General features: G+C 41.7%; 1 protein-coding gene across 3 annotated transcripts in view; it reads left to right on the top strand.

Moving 5' to 3' along the window:
• The window catches only part of gmppaa (GDP-mannose pyrophosphorylase Aa), a 142221-nt gene that overhangs the window by 3929 nt on the left and 116882 nt on the right, over nt 1-21410 (top strand). Inside the window, exons 6-13 of one of the 3 annotated variants that reach the window (XM_063213544.1) lie at nt 1085-1215; nt 2138-2152; nt 3065-3199; nt 3737-3834; nt 3924-3970; nt 4252-4344; nt 4904-5072; nt 6660-7390. In XM_063213544.1, the coding sequence (XP_063069614.1) occupies nt 1085-1215; nt 2138-2152; nt 3065-3199; nt 3737-3834; nt 3924-3970; nt 4252-4344; nt 4904-5072; nt 6660-6760 (789 nt within the window). In that variant the 3' untranslated portion in view covers nt 6761-7390. Of the gene's footprint in view, nt 1-1084; nt 1216-2137; nt 2153-3064; nt 3200-3736; nt 3835-3923; nt 3971-4251; nt 4345-4903; nt 5073-6659; nt 7391-21410 lie in introns of those variants that run through there. The other 2 variants (XM_063213545.1, XM_063213543.1) reach the window with 2 other exon arrangements.

Consider the following 21410-nt stretch of genomic DNA (forward strand, 5'->3'; position numbering starts at 1 on the left):
TGAAACTTGCCTGGTTACCAGCAGACCTAATCACAAGTGAGATAAGTTCTGGAGACCTGCCTACTGTAAATCCCGTAGGGACAGTGTGGTTTACGGTCTGGCGACAGCTGTTTATTGGGTGTTACATTGTATCATTCATTTTGTATACGTAGCCCATAGCCAATCGTGTCGGTTGTATCTATTCAAACAAACTGCAGTCATTGCCTTTCCACGCCTCCCCTGCTCCCTGATTGGAGATCATGTTGGGGAACCCTCGCTGAGAGATAGATTCCATGCTGTCACCTTCCTGGAATACCCCTATGTCATGGCCCTGCTGTGGCCAACCGGTAGGGCACTCGTCTACCATGCGGCTGACCCAGGTTCAATTCCCGGCCCGTGTCCTTTGCCGACCCCTCACCGTCTCTCTCCCCATTCGCTTCCTGTCCACCTCTCACACTGTCCTGTCGGATAAAGACGAAAAGATTGAAAAAAAAAAAAGAAAAAAAAAAAAGAAAGGAATACCCCCATGTCACAAGATGCCAGCTGTAAATAAATAATGAGAAGTGCACCACAACAGAGTAGTATTGCATTGTATTACACAACATTTTGGAGTGTTACACAGCAGTGGAGTAGTACTACATGGTAACCGGATGTGTCCATCTCGTGATTACCTCCCAGATGTTTTGAAATTGGTCTGATTTTCTTGATTTCTGGAATTCTCTGGAGAAATCCTAGTTTAACCAAAGCAGTTCACAGATGTGTCTTTATCTCTGAAGGATCCATGTGTAATGTGCCATCACAGGCTAGAGTCTGTTTCTCTGTCCCAAAGTCTTTGCAGCCAAGCTGTTTGCCAAACTCCAGTTAACAATCACTGCAAACATAGTCTTCACACTGAAATCTCATCAAGAACATATTGAAAATATAGGAGAGAATGGTGAAAGTGAATATTCAAAGCTTAAATGTGCACTTTACTTTCATGAAAATGTACCACTTAGTCAACTTTACGTCGTCAGTCATTTTATGTTTTTTTTTTTGTCGAGCCATTTAGAGCTGTGAATTGTGAGCAGTTAAGTTGTACTGCAGTAATTTTCTATTGTCTTTTTAGGTCTTGCATTACGTGGAGAAGCCCAGCACTTTTGTCAGTGACATCATAAACTGTGGAATATATTTGTTCACGCCGGACATATTCCAGCACATCGGAGCCGTGTTTCAGAAGAACCAGCAGGACATGCTTTTGTAAGTCAGGGAGCAGTGTCACTAGTATGCATTGCCTTTGCTGTTCTCATCAGAGGTGTCGGTTGCGGGTGCAGAGTGTAAAAATCCTGCCACAGTTTCCTTCTGACACAGGTGTCTCCACTGTAGGGCTGTAACGATATTGTATGATCAAACCGAGAAATCGTGATACACAGACTCACGATACTGTATCGTGATACAAGGAGGCAGTATCGTGATACACCCTTTCAAACTTTTGACACCCATCAGTCCAGAAAACTACCACATGATATGAAGTGATGGTGCTTCCAAGCTTCAAATCATCATAATGATTATATTTAAACTTTTAAAAAATTATTTATAGCCTCTTGTAACCTATTCTACCTAATATCTGTCATAGTTTTATTCATGATTTTATTTTATACCATTGGGGTCCATAAAGGTTGCAGCAGACTTCACCCAACAAGTTTTTCTTCTTTTGAGAGTGCTGACCAAAATATTGTAAAACTGAAAAATTAGAAAAGGTCGCACCATGCATAGGTATTTTATTATTACACAGACGCGTTTCGGTGTTCTGCCTTCCTCAGTGTGCCATTTTATAACAAAAAATCGTGGGGCGTATCGAACTGTAGGTCACAAATCGTGATACAAACCGAATCGTGAGTTGAGTGTATCGTTACAGCCCTACTTCACTGAGTAACTGGTCTGCCTGTCTTGAGTGCTCTTTAGGGTCAGCTGATTCAAAGTTGGTTGGACCAAATTTGTGGCAAGGTTTTTACTTTCCGAACCCCGGATTGATTCATCTCGTTGCCATTTCTGTTTTGTTTTGTTTTGTGCATTTATTTTGTCCTGAAGTCATTTCCATCCTTCCTGGCTCTTCATTTGTCTGTTCACTCTGCTCCCCTAATATTTTCCATCTTCTCTGTTCGCTGTTCCATGTCATCAGATATCCTGATGATGGGTAAGTTTGGGGGGTGAAAAGCCCTGATGCTTTGGTGGCATTATTAGGAGTCAGTCTTGAGTCGTGCTTTTTGTCAGCTTGTAGTTTTTTTTAACATTGGGGGTTTTCCCAAGAACATGGTTGAGTGATAAACCTGGCTAAGTGAGCCTACAGGAAGTGGTAAACCTGCTAATAGATTAGCTCACATGTGTTATTTAGTCAATACAATAAGTACTCCAGACTCTTCTATTAGATATTTTACCACTACCTCAAGGTGAAGTTTACCTGGTTTATCACAGAGCCAGATTCTTGAAATATTTCCCTTGTATTGGTGGTGAGTAATTATGCCACCTGTGGAGTGTAGTGCACTATATAGCCATGGTAGCATGTGGGACTTGTGGCACAGTGTGGGCGGTGAGTGTGGTTTGGTGTATGGCTTTAGCTCACCATCTGTGCACTTATTAACCTGATATGGTGTGTTTAGTACCTACAATAATTACTAAGAATACCGGTAATACTTACTTAAAATAGCATTTTTGTGTGCAGATGTTTGTTCATATTAAGTTGTTTTTTTAGTTTTATGGAATGAGCATGATCTAAAACAGAGTTTTTCCCCTTAAGTTACTGACATTTTACTGAGGCAAACAAGAATAAATAACCCAAGGTTTTTTAACACCTTCCCTTGTGACGATAAATTGCAGAGTTTACTCTATTTTCAAGGTCGTAACTGCTCGCCTTCAATTCAGCCTGCAAGAAACTTGTGTTCACTGTTGTAGTAGTGTGCCAGCCTTTTCCTTTTCTCGCCTCCAGCTTCCACTATTTTACCAGTTGTCAGCATTGCACAATGAGGAATGAAATGAGCGTTAATGTGTTTTTGGACCTGCTCGGCGTCTGAGTCTGATCCAGTGAGTTGTGTCGTCTGGGTCTGGGCAGGGACGAGCAATCTAATGGCTGGCAGCGGGCCGAGGTGATCCGCCTGGAGCAGGACATCTTCACGGCGCTGGCGGGACAGGGCAAGCTCTACGTCTACAAGACCCACCGCTTCTGGAGCCAGATCAAATCGGCGGGGTGAGTTGAGTGAGGAGGACTCCTGGCTCTGTGTGCCTCTATGTCTCTCTCTCTTGCTCTCCCCCTCTCTCTCTCTCTCTCTCTCTCTTGCTCTCTCTCTCTCTCTCTCTCTCTCTCTCTCTCTCTCTCTCTCTCTCTCTCTCGTGTGCGCTCTGTCTGTCTCTCTCTCTCTGTCTCTCTGTCTCTCTCTCTCTCTCTCTCTCTCTCTCTCTCTCTCTCTCTCTCTCTCTGTCTGACTCTCTCTCTCTCTCTCTGTCTGACTCTCTCTCTCTCTCTCTGTCTGACTCTCTGTCTGTCTGACTCTCTGGCTGTCTGACTCTCTGTCTGTCTGACTCTCTGGCTGTCTGACTCTCTCTCTTTTTTTTTTTTTTCTTTCACTTTCTCTCTCTCTCTCTCTCTCTCTCAGACTCCTCTGCTGGTTACTCACTCAGTCTCTCACTGACCATTTTTATTGTGGGTGGATATCTTCTGAAGTGTTCAGTCTATCACCTCAGTTCTTGCCTAAATCCTTCTTTCTTTCCAATTGGATTGTCTCAGGTCTGCGATTTATGCCAGTCGATTGTATCTTAACCAGTACCACCAAACACATCCAGAGCGACTGACTGAAGATAAAGAGGGAGGGCCCAAGATCAGTGGTAAGGTCCATTGCAGACTGAGTTTAAATGAGGATTTTCACTATGTTTATTACCATATCAAATGCTGATAATGTCTGCTGTTACTTTAGGAAACGTTTACATCCATCCAACTGCCAACATCGATCCAACAGCCGTGGTGAGTTCATGAACGTAGCAAAAGAAAGAGCGCCACTGGTGCCGTCTCGGGTGCACTGTAAAACATTGCAGCAAGTTAGACGTTAAAAAGTGTGTTGTCTTGCTGCCTCAAGTTGGAAAGTTAACTCAACTTAAGAAAGCCTCGAATTGACTTCAGCCTCGAGTTGAGTTAACTTACAGCAGGGCAACTTACCTTTTTACTTTTAACTGGCTTGTATTGTTTTACAGTGTAAGGTGATCATGACTGTTATGTAACTCCTTGTTTACTTTCTGCGTTGCCAGCTTGGGCCTAACGTTTCCATAGGAACCGACGTGACGATAGGAGCGGGCGTTCGAGTGCGGGAGTCCATCATCCTCCACGGGGCCACCTTACAAGTAGGTCTACTGTCAAACGTCTACAAAGGAACTCTGCATAGTGTGGACCGTACTGTACACTAAAGAACTTAACTTGGCAGGAACAGAACATGCATCACCCTCTTAAAGATAATGGGCTTTTTTCAAGGCTTGGAGGAATGGAAAAATTAATTGCATACAGAGCAAATGGTTCAATCATGCCACTGGGTTAGGATTACATAATCGTTAAAACTGAGCATGTATGCCGTTTCATGGGAAGCATCATGCAGAACTCAGTAGGCTCAGCATGTTTTAGTGAGCCCCCTGTAACTTGTTAAGATGGAACATCATCATGCTATTTGACTTCCAGTTTTAGTTGTTAACCACTTAGTTTAACTTTCTCATGCAGTCTTTAAAGTAACATTCATATAGATAAGTGATAAACTATTGTTACAACCGTTTGAATATGTGTGCTATACCATTGAGTTTAAATTCTTATGCAGTCTTTACAGTAAACTTCCTATTGACATGTAATTAGTTATCCTTAGTTTGAATATGAGGTGATGGTGCTAATAGCTCTTGTATTTCTTTCTCTCCCCAGGATCACAGCTGTGTGCTGAACAGCATCGTAGGATGGGATAGCACTATCGGCAAGTGGGCCAGAGTGGAAGGCACCCCCAGCGACCCCAATCCAAACGATCCCTACGCCAAAATAGACAGCGAAACCCTCTTCAGGGAAGGCAAGCTCACACCGTCGATAACCATTCTAGGTGAGTTCCGGCATTGGCAGCGCATTTGTTAACATTAAAACAATCATGGGTAACACTTAACTTGGCGCTGGCGTCACTTGGATGACATAACAGTGTCATAATAGTGTCATAACACAGTCATGAGCGAGTCATAAACATGGTCATGAAAAGTTGACATTGTTCAGGCTGTCTTTGCCATAATTGAATTTCACTTAAAGGGGCACAAGGTAGGATGACGTCGTTTACGCGGTGCCCGTGGCATGCCTGTCTCAAAATCTACACCGTTATGAAAAAATGCTGTTCAAATAAACTAGCAGTGAGAATGTTTTTAATCACGCAATGCCAGCAGTTGATACGAACTTGAATACGGTAAATAAAGCGATTTTTCGTATGAAAAGTGTTTCCCACGACACTCCTTCGGACCGCTCTGTCAAAAAGTTGCATTTGGGGTTTTCTGACAGCGGACCGTGGAAGTGGCCGTGAGAGTCATGATTCACTTACGAACGATTCACATAATCATCGACTGACTCGGGGCAGTGATTAATTAAACGTTTAATCCTACCTGGAGCCCCTTTAATGATTAAGGCATAAAATGTTTCTGACATTGACATTATGTTTATGACACATGAATGACTGCATTATGACACTGTGATGACATTATGCCATGCGTATGATGCCTGCATCAAGTTAAGTGTTACCGAATCATGTTCCTCTCTGTCAAACTCCAGAGTGCACTTCTACGATTTATGCATTTGCTGTAGAAGTCATTCATCTGAATAAAATATTTGAACAGCTATTAAGCTACTAAACTAACTTGACAATAATACACTAAATGCATCTCAGTTACACAAGAAAAAACTGCCTACACAAGTAAATGTACTGAACATAGTGAGAAGATGATGGCAAGGTAATTCCTTTCTGCCTGGCCAAGCTGAGCCATTCCAGCAATTTCCTTCTGACACATCCTCCAGCTACCTGTCGTTTCCCCCCCCCCCCCTGGAAGCCTTATCTTCATGCTCTAAACCACACCTGCACTTAACTTCAAGCATCCTAGAGCTTGCCAACTGCATCGTATGTAAACAGTTTCTAAGTGTCGCTGTGTGGAGTCACTTAAGATGATGTTCGGGGCACTGATGGAAATAGCAGTGGAGTCTTTGAGTTGCCTGATTTTGTGAAGCACCGTTAAGACTTCTTGTAAACATGGGGAGTAAATGCCATGGATATGGTTCAGTGACTTGCCGAGATAAGTTAACTCCAAGTGAGTCATGCTGTATATCTACTAGTACAAATGTGCACCACCTTCCTACTCTTCTATGAAGATCTCTTCCACTTTGTCAGACTTAACATAGCAAAGTATGGCAAGTTGAAAAACGTGCAGTCTGAAAACTGCTTACCTCAGTATGGTTTTGTTATGAAGTAATACTAAAGAGTGAGCTCACTAGGCTCTTGTGTCATGCTGAGGATGATGAAACAGTAACACTTGGGGATCAATAACTGAGGAACAGCACAAAGGGCAATTTGGGAATTCACATGTTGTTGTGAAATTGAGTTAAAGCAAGCTTGATGGCGCATGCAAGTTTATTATGATCATTGTGCTTATCTCTGCAGGTTGCAATGTGAATATCCCTTCAGAAGTCATCATACTGAATTCTATTGTCCTCCCTCACAAAGACTTGAACCGGAGTTTCAAAAACCAAATCATTCTCTAAGGACTGTTTCCCCCCCCAGTTTGATACGGTGTGTAAAAGACTCGTTGATTACCTGTTGTTTACTCCAGATGGTTGCAGGCATTATTACCGGATGCATATGAAACAGTGACTTTGCACAGACTAGGTTTACCTCATGTACTGTAAGTTGTGAAGGCAGTTAGCAATGCAATGTGGTGCAAGGGAGACTCAAGACTGCTCATCATGAGTACTAATGTATGACAAATTAGTGCTATGTGAAATACACCTTTTTTATATTTTGAACATATAGATATTTTATTTCTCCACACTCTCTGGAGTTAGTGCCTGCCAAAACAATAGAGGTTAGCCCGCTGTTTGGCAACAGGCATCATGGGTGAGATTGTCATTCTGTCAGCCTCTTATTAGTGATTCTGTCTGTGGTGAGGCGTGTCTGTGCTGAATCTGTTGAACTTTATCAAATGTCATTCTGTATTAAAATGTCATTATGTTTGAAGGGCTGACAGGCCCTTCCAAAAACAGGGAGTTTTTTTGACCTGCTGGGTAAAATCAGAAATAGCCAATGTCTTTGTGATGGTTGAAGAATTTTTAAATTATGTAAAGAAATAAATGTTAAGTTTATTCTTGTGTGGACAGTTGTGCACACAATTCAAACTATTTGTCCTGAGTTCATTCTTAAAGCTTGATTAGATTTTTTTTCTTGTGATGAAAGAGTGAAAAATGTGTTGCTACAAGACTGAAACGGTTGCCACAATATATGAAGCATTAATTAGGAAAGCAATGAAGATATTGAATTACCCTTTTAGTTTTAGGTACATACATGTACATTGATTTGATATAGATTGATTAACCAACAGTTGACATTAGACATTAATATAAATTAGAACAGTGGGTACGTTTTTGTTCTTGGAAATTAAATGGTCCAACTTCCCCCCCCAAAATGCTCAATATCATGCTGTATTTCATGATTAAAATAGCCCATGCATTTTGGTGGTGTTGAAACTTGTACTGTACATCCCAAAAGTCACAATAAAAAACAAATTTGTTTTATATTTTCAACAGCTCGAAGACTGACTGTAGTTATACTAGGTAGAGAAGTTATGTTGTGCCGCAACCTCGGTTGATGAAAAATACTTGCACAAAATTACACATGTTTAATTACTGACTTCATATACTTACAGCACATGTATGATATCCATGAATAACAATCAAATGATATTAGTCGACAATGATTCCATTATAAATAGCATGGTGAGTCACCACCAATATGAGTTGTTTCTCCCATTTGAGCAACAGGTGCTAAGCAACCTGCTGGAGCACAAGTCACAATCAACGTGAAACATGTTATCTGAAAAAGGTGAAAGAAGTTCTTGGATCAAAGAGCGAAATGTCTCCGTGATTAATCAGGCTGGTAAAAAGGTTCAACCGGAGACCATCTGAAATTTTCGAAATACTTTCCATTTCTTTGGAGTGAGGTGACCTTCTGGTCATTCAGTAGTGTTCATTGCTGAAAGATAGCAGCTGTGCAAGGCTAGGATTACAGAGCAATTGTGCAGTCTACTGGCAACCACGCAAGACATGCATGAACAACAAGGGGAAATGGATTAAAATGTCACAAACTCACTGAGGATAACATTATAACCAGTTGCAGCTGTAAGCTTCATGGCAACTCATGATCTGTATTATAAGACTACTTCTGGTGTTCTTGAAACCGAAAAATATTATGTCCTTATTTTTGGAATTTTTCGCCTCCACAGTCACACAATCCTAACTAATGATGAGGTGTGGAGGTTAACATTTGATTCTGTAAAGAAGGAATGGTAATGTGCCTTTTAGGGATTCTCGAATGTGGTGCCGTCGTGCGTGAAATAAAGTCCTGCTGTAAATGTGACCTTTTGACAAACTACAGGGCAGGGGCTCCCAACCTTTAGGAGCCAATAGGAGCAAGGCATGGGAGCTATCAGCCAACCATAATAAGCCCTGGGTGGAGTTAGCCAATAGTAACAAGCCCTGGGTGGTAAGTAGCCGATAGCAGTAAGCCCTTGTGTTGGGAACGCCCTCTATGAGGCTTGTGTTCATAGCTATGTTCATACCTGCAAACTTGTCACCTTTCGGCGAAATTCGCCGTTTTGATCTCAAAATAGGTCACTTACGTGAATCGTGTAGATCCGAAGAGTTTTTTTTTTGGGGGGGGGAGGGGGTAGGCAGACAGAGAAAGACTACAGACAGATAGACTGGATACGGTACTATAATAGAATCTGCTAGTCGTAGTTCTACAGACATTATGGTTGAGCGACATTCTATTGATCTTTTAAAGCTGTCCTTCCCATTGGCCGGTAACGTGTGTCGGGGGAAACATTGACCAATCAGAGCGCTAATTCAGACGGCTCAACTGGCGGCAAAACTTTCCAAGGCACCGCTCCAGTCGGAGCGAACAGCTGATGAAACGGTGGTCGCGAAACACACGAACCCCCCCTGTCATTATCTTCTACCTAGGTAATGTCGCTTTACTTTTACAAATGACCGCTGTCCAAATCACCGTTTCAAAGGACCAAGGTAAATGGGATTTGAGCAGGGTTTGGGAATTGTGATTTGTCTCATTAGCTAAGCTTGAAAAATTAATAGCCCAACGGCAGCAGTTCTGCGGTCCTAACATGGGTGTTTCGCTTTATTTGAATTGAGGGCAATATCTCGATGCTTGTTTTGATCATTTTGACCAAAACGGTATTAAATACTTCAGAGTGAGAAAATGTGTTGGAATGACGGTAGACAGGGCCAGACTGCGCTATAGATTGGCAGATTAGAAGAGAACTAAAGTCGGTTCCCTATGTCAGATCATTTAACCGGGAATAGCGAGAGCCCACACTCGATGGTACCTTCATAAACCAGAGAAATGCATAGCAATAGCTATTTGTCATGCACCCGCCCCTCAATAGCTATTATATGAATCATTTTGCAACGTGCGCAATCATGTTTTTAATGTTAGCCACCAAGGACATAGCCTAGGCCTACTATTATTAATCTAAATAGCCTACTAACCTAGATCTGTTATCTTTTTCTACAATCTAAATAAATAAATAAATCCACAACACCATGTTATTGGGGAAATGCATTCGACTAGCCTATCATTCATTCATAAATTCACTAAAATGCGTTGGTACTATTTTAGGTAGTTATATTATAGGCTACATTTCCCTATTATTTACCCTCTTTAGCCAAAAACAACAAATGCTTTAATTTCATAGTCAATTGCAGTGGGGCTCAAAGTTAAGACAACCCTAAGTGACCATGTGCTCCCTCCTTTTGGCTGGTAAATAGGACAACTTCAATTTTGACAGGTGGTGAGTGCAGAGGCGCTTCTTGTCACTTGGTCAGATAGGCCACCACTTGGGGCCCCCAAACTAGATGGTGAATAACAGCTAAGACTTCAACAGAATGTTGAATTTTCGCTTGGGGTCCCAGCTTAACCTAGAATTGCCTCTGGGTGAGTGTATGTTTGGCTTGTAAGACATATGGCTGGTGAGGAATATAATGATTTCAGAAGTCTGATTCTAATTGTGTAGTAAATAAAATAGTGTCTTTTTCCCTGTTCTTTTTTTTTTTGTGGGGGGGGGTCGCCGCGATTAGTTAGTCACCTTTTTCAACCCTCCTGAGTTTGCAGGTATGTATGTTACAGCTTATATCATACTCATAAAGGGTTGTAATGTAATATCATAGTACTGTAAGTGTTGTTGTGCTGAGTCATTCTAGTGATGTTAGTCGCTAGCTCTCCATAACTGCCATTTTCCAACTTTGGGCCACCTGAAAATCTCACAAATGTTTGCGGCGCGCACCTTTGACCCAATAAACAACACAACTCGAATAAATATTCAACAGCCAATAGGGCAGATTCCTCTGCTTCTAAAGACATACTCATCAATACACATATAATTTAGGAGAGAGAATTTTGTTTTATTTTCACACACACATTGGGCCTTTCTCAAAACCTAGTGCACACACTTCCAAGTTTATTCTGCCTAATTAGTCACGGCCAGTGATTGGATACTCTTTATTAGCCACACCCAGTGATTGGATACTCCATAGAGTTCACCAAAGACTATCCAATCACTGGCCATGACTAATTAGGCTGACACACTTGGAAGTGTGCGCACTAGGTTTTGAGAAAGGCCCAATGTGTGTGTGAAAATAAAACAAAATTCTCTCTCCTAAATTATATGTGTATTGATGAGTACGGTATGTCTTTAGAAGCAGAGGAATCGCCTAGGTTTTGAGAAATGCCCATTGTTTTTAGAAAACGGTTTCATGGCTTCGCAGCCACATGTCTGGATGCACAGCTGTAGGGGATTCTGCAGTGCCCTGTATATATGGAAGCATACAAACAGTAATTACTTGATTGGAAATAAGTGGAGACATCAAATCAGCGAAGAGGCTGGAAAAGGAAAAAAAACAACTATATGTGAAAACTTCAAGTAGTAATTGCCACATCAGACACAATGGACTCTGCGTTACCAAGTGTGTACAAAGCAATTACTTGATTGGGAAATTGCACAATTGCACGTTTCCACCCGTTTTGATTAACATTGCAAATAACATTGCAAAAACTCTTTCCATTTTTTCCTTCAAAGCTCTTTTGCAAATGAAACGCCTTTCCATATAAATCCTAAAGAAAGTGTCCAATGCATCAGCATGGTGTGAAGTGAAACCTAAGGTAGGGTACCCCACGGATGTGATGTTTGCCAATAACCCTCTGCAACTACAGCATGGGGAGAAGCCACTGTGTTCCTTTTGACAGCAGGAAGCTCTCCTTTGGCATGAATCACCATTGTATTGCTTTCGACATCCTCTACGATCTCTCTGACAAATAACCCATAGCTTTAAAGTCATCCAGGAGTAGGAGAGGAATAAACTCACTGTCTCCACAAGGCTTGTGTGTGTGGGGGTGTGCTGTTTCAGTCAAGAACTATGTTGAGAGGAGACTCATAATATATGGCGACAAAAAAAACACCCTAGCTGAACCAACATTAGAAGTCAAAAGACCGTGAACCAGACATAATTCTCATTTGTATGCTTTTCCCATTAGCGGCTGTGCAAATTAGACAATGATGTGTCCCTCCCTCCCTCCCTCCTTCCAAACACCCACTTTTAATTTCTCATTCAAAAAGGGAGGCATCCATACCCTGAGGTGACTGACTGTGCATTTCATAAGTTGGCTTCCAAACTGCTACTTTAGTCTGATGTACGGTACAGACACTGCAGACATCTGATGGCTTCCTTAATGAGCCACTTAACCTTCCCTCAAGTGCACACGTACCGTAACGTAAGAAGGCCGCGCATGAATATGCAGACTACAACAAAAGACCGCAACAGATGATTTGTCTCGTTAGCTCATTTTTCAAAGTCTGATCTTGAAATGAAGCCATAGCCTTGCTAGCTATCTGCATATTAATTGTTAATTGCTGATTCTCCATTCCTGGAATAGATCAGACAGGTGTTACACATAAGTCTGTAGAAAAAAAGATGATGTCTCGACTTGACACAGACACATGAAGATGGCTGGAGTTGGTGTGTTATCACATTCTTATAATGCCATGTTGCCCGGTTTGAAAAAAGGAATATTTTGCCCCAGGCATAACAACAGAAAGCAGAGAAACATTTTATATGTCATGATCCCCTTTGTCTGTTGTCTTTGTATACACCTGTGTGAACAAAAGGTGTCACACTTGGTGGATTCAGGCTTGCCATTAGCACCTGCAGACCACAGTGCATTACATCGATGTTTGGATTAGGGCTACACGATAATAGAAAAATATGCGATACACGATAACATGACTGTATACCGCAATATTGATGTTACTCGCAATATTTAATATATACATATATTTTCTCCCCTCAATTTGTCATTCTACGCTTTATCATGTATGAAACAACTGAGAGCAATGTTTTATTTCCAACATTATTTTGATTAGGAAAAAAACATGGCTTATATACAGCATCAACTTAAAATGTCAATCTTTTTAATACCTTTTTTTTAACCTTTTCACCAAATTTGCTGCTATTAACATTTTAAAACTAGGTATCATAATTTAACCAACTTTTGCGATACATGTATGCAAGCCGTGATATCGCGACAACAATACATTTTCAATATATTGTGCAGCCCTACTGGAGACCACAGTGCATCACATCGATGTTTGGATTCCATCCAGCAGTCCCAACATGCCATCTCACAAACATCTTCGCCATCTACCAAAAAAAGCAGACTGTTTTTTTTTGTCACGCATGGTGCACACAGCTGTGGTCTGCAAATGTCGGCATTACATAAAAAGTAGAATTCTTTGTCTCATCATCTCTTTGCTCTAGTACACACACACACCCACACACACACCCACACACACACACACACACACACACACAGTGCCCTACTACTCAAGTCCTGCTGCATTTCCTTCATATGAGAACAGATGGACTCCGTCAACGTGCTGAATTGCCTTGTTCCATTTGAGCGGTCCTTGTCAACCAAGTATGGGGTAGGGGTAGGAGGTACGTACATTGGGTTGGGTTGGGCGTGTCACAGGTCCATGCACAGCTTTAGGCAGGGAAACCGACAGGGGGGGTGACAAAGTGGTCAGTTCTCCTGGGCCCAAAGAGAAAGGGGGCCCAGATTTGGGTCCTCATGACATTATATATATATTGGGCCAGGGGCCCTTTTAGTTGATTTTGTCCCGGGCCTGGCCAAAGCTGTAACAGGCCCACGCACAGCTTTAGGTATATACTATCCCACTGGCATTTCCACCTGAACAGCGTGGGTGGGTGCCAAAACAGAGAGTCTGCGTGGGGACTGATGAATGAGCTCCCTCATGGGAAATGACACCCCTACTACTGCTGCTGACCGTCGGAAGCACAATATCCAAGAAAAAAAAAATAGATGGAAATGGCAAGAGACTGGTTTATGTGTTAATGCTCTGCTAACTGTGCAGCGTGGATCCAAAGCAGAAAGTGAAGCAAAAAATGCTCACTTTATTTTTCACACATCACTGTACTTTACTGTTGCCAATTATTGAAACGAAAAGCATATGAAATCTGGCAATCATTCATAAATGAGACTGGAAAAGATTCACATAAACATTAGGTTGTGAACTTAAAATGGTTTGTTCTGCTCGTACATTCAATGGCAGTGGCTTGCCAGTTTTCTTAGGCAATGTTGCACTTCTTTGTTCTACACGAGTTGCACCCAATGATTTAGTGGCACCTGCAAAAAAAAGCACCAATAGCGAGTTAAACACTAGCAAGATGTACAGCCCTTGCCTTCCCTTTGTACTACACAAAAGTCACCATCAAATTCATAGCAGTGGTAAGCATTGACCTCTCCCAACCTTTTCTCCCTTCCTCAGACTTGAGGGCTTTCAGCAATACAGGGTCCAACCCCAAACCAAGTTATAGGACCAATGCTGAGCATATGTATGCCTTGAGGCATTGATGGGAAATCGGAAATGTAGAATGGGTAAGATCGTGGTTGTGAGATGAAAACTGAAGTGCTATGCACAGAAAACAGACCTGGCTACAACACAGCAAACAGGCAAATAAAAACACGTATCATAACCTATTCCTGTCTAATATCAAATTAGTCACTGACAGACAATCTTTACGGAATTAGTTACTGACTGATGACACAAATTTGAGGAGCTGACCGTACTAACACATTTATATATACATTAGTTACTACCCTCTGTTAAGTAAACCCTAGGATTAATAATAGAAAAATCATACCATTCCTACTAAATGTGTGGAGTAGCTGCTGAAACCGAGTAGGCTGCTGATTGTCAGCTTCTGACATATTGTTTCTTGATCTCTATCAAGTTGATTTTGGGCACGTTTCAACTGGATTTATAATGCAGACTGGAAAGGTCAAACGCTGACAGCTCCTGCTCGTAGATTCACTGTTTGGGAAGTTTGGGACTTTGATGTTTGTGATAAGTAGCTCTATCGCCTCAACGGGAAGTCCAAAACCAGTAAACTACGGCTTATTCATTTATTCATTATTTATACACTGCCGGTATGTCTTGTGGAATAAGTTGTAATCTCTACCTTTATCTTTAGAATAGCAATTGTAATAATGAAAAACAGCAAATAAATACCAAGGACATGAAAGAAAAAGGCAACTTTTGAGGCACTCCTTACTAAAGTTAAAAAAAACTTTTATTAAACTCTGGCTATATGCCAAATACCAAGGACAGTTCAAACTAGTTATCTAGGGTCTTCAACCGATTGGAGCAAATGTCACGTTTGCTCATTCAGAGTGACCAATAAGCTGCGGCATTCTGCCCACGCACGATAGACATGGTGATGCACACGGGCCCATCAAATGCGCGTACAAGTCAAGTAATTATCACTTGCTGCACAATATTTTCAACACCCAATAAGATTTGATGTGATATTATTCTGTGGTATTACTTTGAAGATGAATCAATGGATGGACTTTAACCATGGGCCTGCCAGCCGATACAGACCGATTTTGCAGGTAACCGTTCTCTGCCTGTGTTTGAGTGTGCATTAGCAAGGATGCATGTAGGCACCTGTTCAAAGTTCCCATTTGTTACATGAGTTCTTCATTACATTACATTGTTGCCGTTATCAGTTGCCATTATTTGCCCCTTTGGAGTAGGTGATCCCAATGAACACACAGGTGGTGGCTCATTGGTGAAATGAAATGCTTTGTAACCTCATAGGCCTACAGGAAAGCTTATGACTGCTGTTTTTTTGTGGCAGACTAGCTTAGTAGCAGGCCTACTTACAGTAGAGTAGAGTAGAGCGGATCCTTAATTGATCCTGTACGTAAAAGATCAAACCAGTCAAGAAATGCACAGTAGCCTGCAGCAACAATAATGTTTGTGTTGCTTACGTACAGGCATATTGAACTTTCCTATGGAGGTGAGCTTGACCTCATCATGGGTGATGCAGGGTGAACGATCTGTGATTGATGTTTGGACACATTTCCTGTTGCCTTGTCTTCCATTCTCTCTCTCTCTCTCTCTCTCTCTCTCTCTCTCTCTCTCTCTCTCTCTCTCTCTCTCTCTCTCAGCCTATCTCTCGCTCTCTCTGTGCCTGTGTCTCTCTCTCTCTCTCTCTCTCTCTCTCACACACACACACACACACACACACACACACACACACACACACACACACACACACACACACACACACACACACACACACACACACACACACACACACACACACACACACACACACACACACACCATATCGTGTACCAGGTAGATGCCTATTGAACAGATTCGGTTTAACAAGTCTGTTTCAGAAAAGCGGTATCGTGTAACAACTAGGCTTTGCCATCGCTGGCCAGCAGAGGGCACTGTAGGTTTTTAGACTTGTGCAACACCACCTACTCTAGTGCAAGCTTTTGCGGTCCAGTGACGGCTTGAGAGGTGTTGTAACACAGCTTTGTTGTTGCTAGTTGAAATCCGCAGTTTCCTCTAATGCTGTTGTATGTCTTCAGAGATGACACCACCTGCTGTGCAAAATCCCTCCCTCATACAAAGTAGTCCTGTGTGTTACACTTATGCAGTGGACTTAAAGGTCCGTCGAATCATCTCACAGCCAGCTGTGCTTCTTTAATACTATACTCCAAGTATGATTTTTGCTTTTATATTTCTGTGCAGAATGAATGGAGGGAAATGTCTGGCAATGTTAGATTCGCTCTCCCATTTCAACCCAGCATAAATCTAGTTTTGCATGGACCAGTCATTAGTGAATGAGAGGGAAAAGAAAAACAAGTAAATTGTATAGGGCCCTACTTAATTCACTGACATTAGTAGAAGGAAAGTCCCTGCAGCCTGTTTTGGACACAAAAATGAATTCTTGTTTTGCTTGCAACTCTCATCTCAGAGAACGAGAAAAACCTTTTTGATGTTTTTTTTCTCTAAGGCAGGAAACACTATGCTAGATGGGAGTGGGGGATAGACTGATCTCCGTAAGCCTGCTAGACCCATTCCCCTGGTAAGGTCTGTTGGAGAATCTGGATTTCAGGAAGTTCATTTTGATACACACTGCATATTGTTTTTTTTCGCCACCTGCAGAACACATTTACCTTTTGCATATCGACCTCTTTTTCTTGTAAATACAGACCATTTTTCTTTATATGCCTCCTCTTTATATGCATGGCCTGTGAGTTTCCCCTCTCTTGCTAAAGCACATCATTCCAATGTGGTTTTGTTCTCTAATGTAACCCCCCCACACACACACATACACACACCCCTCTTTTGCTGTGTGCTGATAAAAATGTCAGTCCCATTGGCTGCATTGTGCAGAATGCTAAATATTCCAATTCTTTGGGAGCAAAGGCCTATGGGCATAGTTTTTTAAATCCCCGAAAACAATCAGTCCGTTGTAATAATGGTATTTTGAGTCATTAAACACTTCTCTGTCTGCTCTGGAGAATTATATGTAAGCAAGGTTTAATTTCTCAGAAATAAGCATGGTGAGGGGGGAAAAAAGATTGTTTTCGGTTCATAATGTGGTTTGTATGATGTTATGTTTGTGCTGGGTGAAGGAATAGTTTAGTGTATCTATTTACAGCTTGCACTAATCTCCTTAATGACTTATAAATGGTTGGCAATGCTGTAATTAATTTTTTGACATTGCAATTATTGCAGCCCCTGTTGGTTGTAATGGCATGGCTGAAATGTGGTGTCTCTTTGGTGCCTATATAAAAGTCTGTGTGTGTGAGCCATGAAGTTCTCACCCCTTTTCCCTTTGTGTTTCCATGGCCGCTTACAGCTTTGGTCGGGCCCAGAACAAAATCATCTGGAAGGGCCACAATCCCAATACATACTGGGCCCCCTCTCTCCCTGAGCCTGGGACAACTGACCCGTTTTCCCCCCTGCCCCTATCGACGTCCCTGTGTCTCCTCATGGATACTGGTGCTGGAGTGAGATATTTCTTTTCTCCAAATTCTCAAGCACTGCAGTGAATGCAGTGCCACCCTCAGGATGTCAATGGAGACTTAGCTTTAAAGTTGGGGAAGGAAAAGCCTTTATCTCGGGCTTAAACTGGCATTACTCAAAGAGGATGCTGAATTAGCAACCGCTAGCAGCACAGCACAGCACAGCACAGGGCTGCAGCTCTGACTGTGGGTATACTGTATAAGTAGAGAGAGTTTGTGAGTGTCAGCTGGGCTTTGCAAACGTTCCCATTCCTCCCTATACTACCCCAACAGCCTTCTGTTCTGTCGCACTCTGGACAGGGGCGGATCTAGCCATTTTGGGGCCCAAGGAGAAATATAAGCATGGGACCTTAAAAGTAATTGTATAAAAGTCAGTGTTTGGTGCCATTTAGGTGTGTTGTCTCATACCTATATATACGTATATCTTCGATTACTTTACATACTGTAAGTGACAAATTAAGATCAAGCCCAATTTACTTTTTTGTGTGTATACCGCGACTGGTGTGACAGTTAGGGGCCCGTATGGAGGACAGATTTGGTTAGGTCTTTGGTAATTGCCTAGGTTTGCCTAATGGAAAGTCCGCCTCTGTCTCTACTGCAAGAAGACTTTTCTCCCCCTCCGGCTGTATTGACACAGCATCTGTGATGGAGTGCAAAGATTACGGCAAGTGGATGCGGTCTTAATAGCAAATGCTCTGTTATGCCCAAATTAGCAATCACCTACCGCATTATAAAGGCCATGCTTTATATTGATTGAAGTTACATTCAATGAAGCAAAAGTACACTTGAAAGACCATGCTTTGTTTTGCAGCCCGCAAATGAAAAGATCATAATTGAACACTTAACGATTCGTGAATGGTAATAAATGCAAAGCAGTTAGAAGATGACTTGTGGCATGTACTGTAGTAATGTCGATGCATCCAGAAGATATGGTCAGAGAGAGTAGAGAGAGAGAGGTTCATTGGCCCATTGTTTCCGGGTTCTATTATTGCAAGGGGGAGGGGGGGAAATCCCCCTTTAGGCAGACCTAGGCAGACCTAAGGACTGTTCTATTCAATGCTAGGGGCATTATGACACGCCCCTTTAGGCAGACTGGAACCTGGTCACGTTAGGTGCCCATAGAAACCTATTATGTTGGCATATCTCTATATACTTAAAGAACCTCTGATAGGGTACTAAAAGATTGCGCTTTAAAGGTTTATGGGAGGATGCCTGTCCAGTCTGGGTGCAATGCACTCACCATATATTTTGTGTTTCATCTTTTTAGATGCGTCCTAGCATCTGTATAAGAGGGTATGTCCGTCCGTTTGTCGGTCTGTCCGTCTGAAACGGATTCTTTAAATCGGCCAAAACACGATCTTCCCCGCTATTCTTCGCTTTACTCTCTTCATATTTGTGCTTTTGGACGCATCTTTGTCCGCATTTCGGACTTGTTTTCTCTCTGTCCGTATCTCCTAAGCCTCAGGTGTGTCATATGGTATGTGAGAACATTGGATTTTATTTTTATTTAATAATTTCCCCTATGCTGACACTGAAATAATCAATAGGTGACAGATTCCTCAGATATGTGTGTGGGTGTCATTATTAGTTTTCTTGTTTGTTTGTTTTTTCATCTTCTCCTGGATGGCATGATTCTTTTTTATTGATTGTTCTTCATGTTCATTATTTTATAACAAAATTCCAACAATGATGAGGTTTGTCATCCTCCAATCTCATGTTTGGTAAAGCAATTGAGCATAGTGGCCTTCAGTATATCGATGAGTATGTATGACCGTCAGTCTCTATGGGAGATTCTTTTGTATATACAGTAGGTTACATGTGGATTGCAGCCATCACAGCTGGCTTGCATACCTCTGTTGTTGTTGTTTTTTTTAAAGTAGAATCAGTGTGTTTATGATTCGCCTCGGGCTGGTAAACAAAAGTGAGCATATGTTTTGTAGTGAAATTGAGTTTAATTTTGCTATTGATTTATTTATTATTGATTTCAGAATGGGTGTTTAAATGGAGATAAAAAAAACAGAAGTATGCCTTCAGCTTGGCCTCGGGACACCTTTGGGAACATTATTGGCTGTTTGCTAAAAGCCCTGAGGCATTATAAACATGTACACGTAAGGAAACCACACTCCCTACTACATGGAGAACTTGTCCGGCACTGCAGAACATAACAGGAAAAAAACGATTAGCCATTTAGATGATAAACATTATTGAGAGTCAAAGCACTTAAACTGGTTCAGTGCACTGGTCTCAGTAATTATCTGAAGTAATGTGGCAAACTGTTTTGAATCATAGGCCGCAATAGAAATGCAAGTTTTAATGGCATTATTGTTTATATGTGAAAGTCTGTCTGCTTTTTTTCTCTTGTGCAACTCAGAGCCTGCAAGCCTGTAGGGCACCAAGACGACGAGGGGCCATCTCATCTCGTATTCGCTAAAGGACGTCTCGTGCTAAGGTGAAGTTAGGATGCGATAAGAACTGCCTCTGCCTCTGCTTCCTTAAAATGTCTCAAGATATTCTGTGTGACTGTGTCTAGACTCAAGGTCCAATTTAAAAATATGACAGATGGTTCTGATATTTTGACCCTAGTTTATGCTACAAGATCTAGAATTGCTTAATTTGAAATTCGGTATGTCGGAAAAGTCTGTTTGTGTGAAGGCTCAGTGTGTTGTCAATCTTATACTCATCAGACAAACACTTTTTGAGTGTAACTGGAAGCATCCATTTTTTTATTGTCACTGTGTGCGAGTGCTGTGGAAACTACTTTAAACACACGCCCCTATTCTGTTGTCCTCCCGAAGGTGGAAGTCAGTCACTTAACCATGCCTAATGTCACTTCACAAAACAGACAGCTTGAGGCAATGGAAGTGGGTGTGCCTTTGTGAAACTTTTTTTTTTTTGCATCCATGCGAGAATTGCTTTGGGATAACTTCATCTGCTTGCAAATCACTGCAGTTGCAGCAGACTGAATATAGTAACAGCTATTTTTAGTCATATTTTTTAGAAAGATGCTTCTGTGCTGATCTCCGTAGGGACATGTTGGCAGTAGCTATTAAAATCCTCCATGATGTTACTTAAGAGACACGATATGCAAGGTCAAGAGCCTATCTGGAACCAGAAGACAAGATCAAGAATCATCTCTGGTAAACCAGTGATATGAACTGCACTCACAAAAAAAATATATGCCCTGTGAATAAAGTAGTGAACATGTCTGACATGCTATAGTGTTTGTGAAACTTTCAGCGCTAGGTTGGCAGGCGTTGAATAGACATTGCTCATAGTGGTCAGCCTGACTTTCATTATGCTTACTCGTTGACCTAGTTGCCTGGAGAAGGTGATTGCACATTTTAAGGGTTTTTTGAAGTCATGCCACTCCCTTAGAAACCACTTTCGCAAGGGCAGGTGGGGAAGAGTTTAGATATTTGTGTGACTCTGCTTGCGGCACCACCAGCCACAGCCAATGTCGCCTTCAAAACAGTCATCTGCAGCAGTAGATTCTTACTTCTCTGTCTGATTTGTTGCCAAGTCTTTCAGATCACTGCTGCAAGGAAAGGAAAAATATAGAAATATTAACATGAAGAGTGAATCCAGGGAGATTCAGTCCCTGGGGAATAGTTTAGACCAAATAAGCATATGACAGTGGAAGAAGATTTTTTTTCTATATCATTTCTGGCTCAACTCGTATAAGATTATTTGAGGACGCATACATGCACTTTTTTC

This window comes from Engraulis encrasicolus, chromosome 13 (genome assembly GCF_034702125.1).
Source record: "Engraulis encrasicolus isolate BLACKSEA-1 chromosome 13, IST_EnEncr_1.0, whole genome shotgun sequence".
Classification (NCBI taxonomy): domain Eukaryota; kingdom Metazoa; phylum Chordata; class Actinopteri; order Clupeiformes; family Engraulidae; genus Engraulis; species Engraulis encrasicolus.